The following is an 8,300-nucleotide window of genomic DNA, read 5'->3' on the forward strand; positions in this document are numbered from 1 at the left end:
CCCATCCAATCTGTTAATCCTTTCATTAATAAATGATTCCTCGCAAGAGGAAAGCGGGGGGGGGGAAGCGGGGCACAAATAGTTGGCACGGCCGTGAGCGCCGCGAGGCCACGCCCATCCCTGTATGGCGCCACCGGCCCCGCCCACTCCTTCGTGACGCGGCCGGGAGGGAATTCCCTGCGCCGCCCCCGGGGCGGGCTGCCGGGGGTAGTGCCGTCCCGCGCGGGCTGCGGGGCCAGATGCGGCGCAGGCATGGCGGCGGGATCGGCAGTGCAGGGCGGCTCCGGGCGCCCCAGGCAGAGCAAGGATGCCGGCAACCCCTGCACCTACTTCCGACGCGCCGACCTGCTCTGGATGGCGGTGATCGGCGTCGGCCTGCTCTACTACAGTGTAAGCCGGCGTCCTCGGGGCGCGGGGAGGTGCGGCTGGCCGCGGTGCCGCCTCCGCCAGCCCCGGAGGGCCGCTCGCTCGCTCGCTCCACGGCCGGGGCAGCGGAAGGGAAGGCAGCCCGTTGCGCGCCCCTCTTCCCCTGCAGGCGGCGGAGTCCGCGCGGCCCGGGCTGCCCTTTCTGAGATGTGCATTGGTCGCTTCTGCGCCGACCGGCAAGATGTGCAGCTCGCGAGAAATTTGGCGTCCTGATTAATTTTCCAGAAGTTTCGAGCAGCTGCTCCCAGCATTCCTGCCGGATGGCAAGGGCTTTGGGGATTGCAAAACACTTGGAGACGTCCACCTGTGCTGTGCACCATGTCCTCCCTTTGCTGGGTTTTCTTTATGGCTACGCTATTCCTGCAAAAACGGCGCAGGAACAGCGTGCTTTGTATATGTAACTTAGGTCAATTGGGAAATTGACTTTAAGGAAATTGGGGGAGAGGGGCATGTAGGGGAGACAGGTTGCAAACTCCGGCTCAGAAAAGTGATGTGTTATCGTGCAGCGTCTTCATACAATTTATGGCTTTCCCCTTTCCTCTTCTCTTTAGTGGGTCGTCTTCGCACCTTCAACAGTCCCTTATGGCCTCCTGGGACCATTTGGCAGTGCAACGAAATATTTGCTGAAGCATCATAAAATTTGGCTCCAAGTGGGGTAAGCGGAGGTCAGAGCGCGTGATGTTTTCCGTCCTCAAACTGAAGCGGTGCTTTTGGGAGTATCAGTTGTGAAAGCCAAATGATTCAAATGAGGTAGCATGAATATTAGCTGCGTATGCCAGCTGCTATTTGGCATACCCTGCAACAGGTTGGAGTACCTGGGGAGCAGGTGCAGCGAGGGTGTTGTGGGCAGAGGTGTGCAGTGAAAGCCACGTAGGGTTCTTAGGGTTGGTGTTTCAAGCACCCATCCTCTCCATCCGTAATACTTTAGCAAAGGGGGTGTGTGTAATGTCCGAATGCCTACTGCTCTCAGAAAAACCACTGTGGCTTCTCTCCTGAATGCCAGGCTTTCCTGGGAGTAGGAAAAAAAAACCTGGAGTGTAGTATTGGTAGCGGAATTCAGCTCCCTGTGAGTGTGCTTTCTGGTGTTGTTAAGAAAAGCAAGTTTCTAGCCATTCAGGCGGTGGAAATTGGCTTGAAAGTGTTTGGGAGTGGATGAATGTAAGTCTTTGGCAGGTGGAAGCCTGTTTCAGTAGTCTCTTGGGCCCTCCCTATGCAAATAAAAATGGGATTATTCAAAATGACACATTGCTAAATGATGAAAAAGAAAAAAATGCATGCGCATGTTCTTGATCTATACAGGCTATAGAGTTCAATTTTTCTTGGTAGGTAATTGCTTTTTGCTTTAACGTGTTGGCTAGATATTACATGGAGTTTGAGTTTCAAGTAGTCCAAGACATTGTACAAAATCTCCCCTTTCCCCATTTTCTCCTCACAACAACCCTGTGGTGTAGGTTTGGCTGAGAGTCTGTGACTAACCCAAAGTCACCCAGTAAAGGTCATGGCTGAGCGGGGACGCAAACCTGGATCTCCCGGGTCCCAATTCCAGCATTAACCACTATTCTGCACACTGCACCACATTTTCCTCTGCCTGCCTGTCTTTTTTTTTGGAAAGCAACACGAAAACAATCCTGGCAGGCTGCTAGTCTGAGCAGAAGAAGACTGACTGGGGAACAGGGTGATTAACCATTTCGCCTCTGGTTCTTTTCCACTTCAGAATTCCTACCTGAGCTGTCTTGTGACTATTCTCTACTTTTTAAAGTCCTGTGCACTTGTGTTTCTAATGAAGAACTCCACGCATTGTCAACTTTTGCCTTTACATTCCTGTAAAACAACGCTAAACTTAAGAAGTGTCATTGAATGGAGCCAGAATGATGGATCGAATTGGGAGCAGATGGGTTCAGACAACATAACACACACTCAAGGATTGTGAATGGGTTGAAACATGGGTTGCTTTGAAGCATAGGTTACCATGCTGTCTGAACTCAATTCCTGGTTTTTTCACGTGGCTGTTAATATGAAGAGAACTGATGAGTTGCTAATGGGTTGTGAACCATGGATTGCTTGTGGTTACCAAACCATGGCTTGTTAGCACAGCTAGGTTTGGACAGCATGACAGCCCATGGTTTAATGACAGCCCACATTCAACCCATGGTTGTGCGTTATTGTGTTGTCTGAACTCAGCTAATATTTTCTACTTCTCAAATTAAGGAATCTGGTTTTGATCAAGTCTATTCAATGGACAACTGAAACTTATGTGTAACAAGTTGATGAGGCGGATCTTGGTTGCCATGAAAAGGCAGCAGGATGGGAGCTGGGTGGATCTTCTGACTTGACCCTAGGACTGTGGATACATCGGAAGACACAAAACCATGTGTCAGTGCTGCTCTACAGTTTATCAGTTACAAGGATGCCATATGGATGCAGGTTATTAACAAACAAGCAAGGAAAGCTTGTTCCTCTCAGTGCCCTGTGGTTTCCCGAATAGGCCAAGGCTCCTCCATTTGTGTCCAAAGGTGCCTGGGCAGGTGATGGCATCCACCCCTCCGCCCAGGCCAGGAGCAGGCTGAGAGCTGCCTTTTGACATGGGCCTGATACAGTTCCCCTTTCCCACTATTGCGGAGCTTGCCTGGTTGCACCCCGACTCCCGCCCCCTTCCTGGGAGCAAAGGTGTTTCAGTAGGGTAAAGAGCCTTGTTCTCACTGCAGAGGCAGGACTTATCTACAGAAGCAACTTCATGCCTATTACCGCCAGTGTTTTAACTAATAAGTGATGACCATGAGGCATTGGCTTGCTCTCCAGAAACTATTTTGGCTTTTGGACACTGGTAAATTTGCATTACCTGTTGAACCTCAGTCACCGCCTCAGCATGCTTCTGGCAGGGCCTGGACGATGCAATGGAGCCTAGACGTAAGCCACAATCTGCCCTGAGGTTCTCCCGTGCAAATCTAATGAAATAAAGAGGAACTATACAAGAATATATTCATTAGCCGGTGGCTGGGAATATTTGCTTGCAATTTTTCATCAGGCTCCAGAACTAGCATCATCATCTTCTCCTACTGCTGCGAATTATTACTATTATTACTACAATTCGGTACTGCCTAGAGCCAAAGCTCTCGGAGCAGTTTGCTACATTAATCATAGGATCATAGACTCAGGCCACCCATCCAGATTCTAACCAGGACTGACCCTGCTTAGCTTCCAGGATTAGATTGGATCAGGCACTTCAGGTTATACGGAAGTTATATATATCTTCTAATTCACTTCAGTCCAAACAGTGCTCTTTTCTTACTTGCAGGTATGTGGTGACCTGGTTAATCCATATAGGAGAAGCCTTGTATTCACTCAAGCTGTGCAAGTAAGTTGTTTCATCATTTCTTTGGTCTCTCATCTATCCCCACTTCCTCCTAGACCTCAAAAGCCTCAAACAAAGCAGTGAGTCTGTATCCAAGTGTAGAAATGTTCTTTGTGTGGGTTTGTTTCTGTTTGTTGGAGAAACTTTCCTGTCCCACACTCAGGTTAACAACTTCTTTTGTTTGTTAGACCGAGGCTTGTGTTAAGTTGTCTCAAGCATAGACTTTGGAGATGCTCTTGGACTTACCATTAAAAGGAAAAAAAACCTGGTAGATGATAGAATAAATAGCTAGACACACTGTAAAAAGAAAACACAAAAGGACATGAGTATGTCCCTGTAGTTAAGGAGAGCTGCAACCAGAAAACATGGATTCCACACCGTGATAAGGCTCAGAACAACTGCTTTGGACAGCAAGTTGGGGATGCTTCAGTCTGCACTGAGCAAGGAGTTGGACCAAATGGCTTCATTGGCCCCTTCCACCCTCGAATCCTGTCCTAGGATTCTGTGTTCTTGTATTCTGCATTCTAATTTCTCACCTTGCCATTGCAGTGCTATATATAATTTGAGAGTAAGCCCCATTCAGCGGAGCAAAACATGCTTCTAAGCTGTCCAGGAGCCCTTGGTATTGGACGGGATACAAATAAGTGAATGCGGATAGGATCCAGATAGAAGGAAATGTTTTTCCAAATCCCAGAGATTATGAAGGTGCAGTTCACACTTTGCTGTACTTACTATTTATTAGATTAATACCCAACCTTTTTATTTTTTAAAGACTTCAAAGCAGCTTGCATCCGTCTTCTCTTCCTGCTCTCAGTCTTATCCCCACAATAACAGCCATGTGAGATAAGTTGGGCTGAGCCTCTGTGACCAGCCCAAAGGCACCCAGTTGGCTCCCTGGCCAGGTGGGGACTAGAACCCGGATCTCCTCAGTCCCAGTCCTGTGCTCTTAACCACTACACCTCTTCTCCTGCATCCTGTTTGTGAATGCAGGACCTGTGTGTGCAGGGAAGCAAGTGTGAAATACTTCAAGGAGCTGTAAACACTAGGTGTGCAAGTTTGGACCCGGAAACCCTGCTTGGAGACTGTCTGGAACTGGCACTGTGGGCTGCTAATGCATTTTTTCCATGCTGCTGTGAACAGTCTCCCAGGCCTCTCCTGCCAATCAGCAAGCAGCAGTGCGGACGCCAACCGTTTCTCCCATTCCACTCTTTTGCAAGAAATGCGGAGCACCAGACCCATTTCTCTCCTTCTCGATTTTGGTTTATGTTACATCAATGTAAGGTTTCTTTCTTTTTTCCCACAGGGCCAAAGGCATCACAGACAAAGCAACTCAGCTTCGGTGGTTTGTTCAGACTTTTTTTTTTGGAATGGCTTCGTTTCACCTGCTTTTGTTTTACAAACCACAGAGGAAGCATGAATGAAGAGTTCAACCGGAAGGACAAGTGCAAACGCAGTCCAGCTTTGGGGTATTGTTTTCCGTCGAAGACTGGCTCCGACCACTACCTGTTTAGGTTTTAGAAGTACATAGATGTGTACTTATGTAGAAAGAGCTCAGATGTCTTCTAGATGAGTCCTGTCGTTTTATAACTATGGATGAAGTGAGGAAACTAACTGATTAAATACTTCTGGAAATGAATCATGGGGAGCAGTGTTTTAATGGGTACAACCGAGACGTACACCCAGTATTACATAGCCGGCCAAGCAGCACCACCCACACATAGCTGGAAGGACCTGTTTATGGAGGCCAGAGTAAGAGTACAGAGACCCATCCCTGGGATTTTAAATGGGCCTGAGAATAGAATGAGTCTCTCATCAGTAATCTAACAGTAGGCATAGAGCCCAGGCCTAGCAGTGGCCCCATTCCTAAGCTGAGTTGCTTACAGTGAAAGCATGCAGCAAGATCATTCCCAGGCCGTCTTGCTAAGCTCAGCTGGCATTGCCTGTTGGGCTCCCTGGCTCGGTTTGCCCCAGTATGTTGGATGGGATGTGTGAAGACTTCCCAAAACTTCTGCTTCTGGGGAAGGGCTATGCATGAATGGTGGGGGCGTTCCAGATGTGTGTAGGGGAGGAGGACAACCAAGCTAAGCCCAGCCTCGGCCACATACAATCTCACTGCATTTGGTTGCATATTTTTGTGGATCTCTTTTCCTGCCAGCCTTGAATCAGAGAGAGGGAGAGTGTATATTGGGGGAGAAAAAGTATAGTAGAAATATAATAGTTACAATAAACTAATTAAAATCACGCAGCCCCTCTGTGAGAAGAGATAATCCTTATCCATAAAATTAGTGCAAAACTGCAAGGATTTCTCTAGCCCTTATTCTTCTAGCAGCCTGGGCAAATGTTGCATCTTGGCTGGGAATATATGCAAGTACCCAAACTTAACCAACAAGGGTCTATTTATTAGAGAACTGAGGTTATGATATAGGACTTGTACCTTGGAGACTTGTACAATGAGCGGCAAAGTAGAAAGTTTCCAGTGTCTTCAACTTCACCCAGCCCACAAATGCAGAGTTACTAGTGAGTTGGAACATTGCTGTCTCTCCCATCCAAATAACCAGAGATTATCCACTGAAACTGTAAGGCTGAAAAGATCTTAAAGAGTAACACTAAGAACTGAAAAATAATGCTCCACCTCAAATACTGTTTTGTGCAATGGATACCAGATTGGGTATGACATTGAGTCTACAGGACAAGTCATGGCTTTGAAAATATAGGTGGATCCTTGACTTCAGCGGGAGTTTAGCACTGAACAAATCTAAGGTACATCCATAAATCTTGTCTGGGAATGGCTATGAAATCTTACCACAATGCTATAGTTATGTGGATGACCTTAATAATGATTCAGCTGATCTGGCTTCCGCAGCAACTGGGGATCTTGGCAGTGAATTGACAGGGAAACGATAACGGGAATCATTGCCAGAATCTTAATCAGGCAAGGGAGGAATAATTTTGAGAGGCAAGACGACTTTGCACAAACACTTGATCTTAGTCCCGCAAAGTTATCATGTAATGGCCCTTTGAAACCTTTCCTGCAGTGTGGTATAGTGGTCAGGAGGGCTGGGCTGGGACCAATCTGGGTTCTGGTCCCCACTCAGCCAGGAAGTTTGCTGGGTGACTTTGGACAAGCCATAGACCCTCAACCCAGCCTACCTCACAGGGTTGTTGTGAGGATATGATGGAGAGGAGGATAATTTTGTAAGCTGCCTTGAATTCCTTGAAAGGAAAAGAGGCAGGCTATAAATAGAACAAAGAAATAGGAGCTGAACAATTGGAATGCCTTTAGCTGTGGATGTAGTGGGATGTATGGATATATCCATAAATGAGAAATGTTTCTTGCTCAGCTAAATTCTGGCTGGATCCTGAAGCATAACAACTAAAAACAGTCCTCCTGAATCAGATCAAACGCCTGTCTTGTTCAGCGTCTAATTTTCCCTAGTAACCAATCAGACGCTGCTGGAAAGCCCACAAGAGGGTCATAATGGTGGGTTTTTTCCTGCACCAAAAATGCCCAAACACTTGATTCAGCACAAAAACATACCGGGCCACGCATCAGCCACAGGACGTGTGAAGAGGTCATGTAAGTGAGGCGCTGAACAAGTGGGTCAGAGTGAAGGGTCAGCCTTGCAAACTGCACTGGGAGGACTAAAGCACCTGGCGTAGACAGGATACCGACAGCTATTCCAACCTGCAGAGGCTGAATCGGTCCACATTTTAACAAGCATGAGCCAACGAATGTGGAAAACACAGCCATGGCCCACAGACTGGAAAGATCTAGAACGGTCCAACCCCCAAGAAAGGAGATGCAAAAGGGTGGCAACCATATGACCCTGGCACTAATTTCCATGCAAATTAAATGATGCTGAAGATGTGGCAATGACGAATACGATGCTATGCGGCATGAGAAATGCTGAGGTCGTCCTTCAATCTGTAGTCATGTTCCTTCTGATTAGTTTTCCTGGGTATACCTTTTCACATTACACCACATGCATCTTTCATTATTGTCTATTGTTTTCTTCATTTTGTTTGCAACAGATGGAGTGATCACCACATCTTTGAATTAATAGATGGACCTTTGGGTTCTCAGACTCGGGTGCTTTAAGTTGCATGAAAGTGCATGCACGGTGTTTCAGAGGGGTGATTTTGTTGGGAAAAAGGCGCATGGATATCTCATTAACCTTCCTCCCTAGCACTGATCTGGATCAGCCCCTCCCATCCCAGTTGATGTGTGCAAAATATTTGATCATTCCAAATCTCAATCTTCTTTGAATTTCTTGGCAACAGTCTCCCCTGGACTTGACATCTGAGCCAGAGTACATGACATCTTGCAATTTTGATTTCTTCAGGGTTCCTGGCTCGCTTTATGTCTAAAGGTAATACAAAGCTTATATTGAAGTTGAGGGTACGCAGCAAGTCACAAGGGGTATTCCAAAATCCATTGCCGTGCAAAGAGAAAGCCAAGGAGGAGATGCCAATGCAGACTCAGGCACTGCTCTATGACAGACTTTCCCAGTGGTCTCCGGAC

The 8,300-nt window shown here is 47.2% G+C and overlaps 1 protein-coding gene across 1 annotated transcript; it reads left to right on the top strand.

The window, feature by feature from the left end:
• Nucleotides 1-242: 242 nt before the first annotated feature.
• TMEM254 (transmembrane protein 254) lies at nucleotides 243-5,414 on the top strand. Its single transcript, XM_044420108.1, has 4 exons — nucleotides 243-390; nucleotides 978-1,081; nucleotides 3,722-3,781; nucleotides 5,082-5,414. Exons 1-4 carry the CDS (start codon nucleotides 253-255, stop codon nucleotides 5,197-5,199), a joined length of 420 nt encoding a protein of 139 aa, XP_044276043.1. The 5' UTR covers nucleotides 243-252; the 3' UTR covers nucleotides 5,200-5,414.
• The last annotated feature ends 2,886 nt before the right edge of the window (nucleotides 5,415-8,300 follow it).

The sequence above is a fragment of the Varanus komodoensis genome, unplaced genomic scaffold (assembly GCF_004798865.1).
Source record: "Varanus komodoensis strain SLA01 unplaced genomic scaffold, ASM479886v1 scaffold11, whole genome shotgun sequence".
Lineage (NCBI taxonomy): Eukaryota > Metazoa > Chordata > Lepidosauria > Squamata > Varanidae > Varanus > Varanus komodoensis.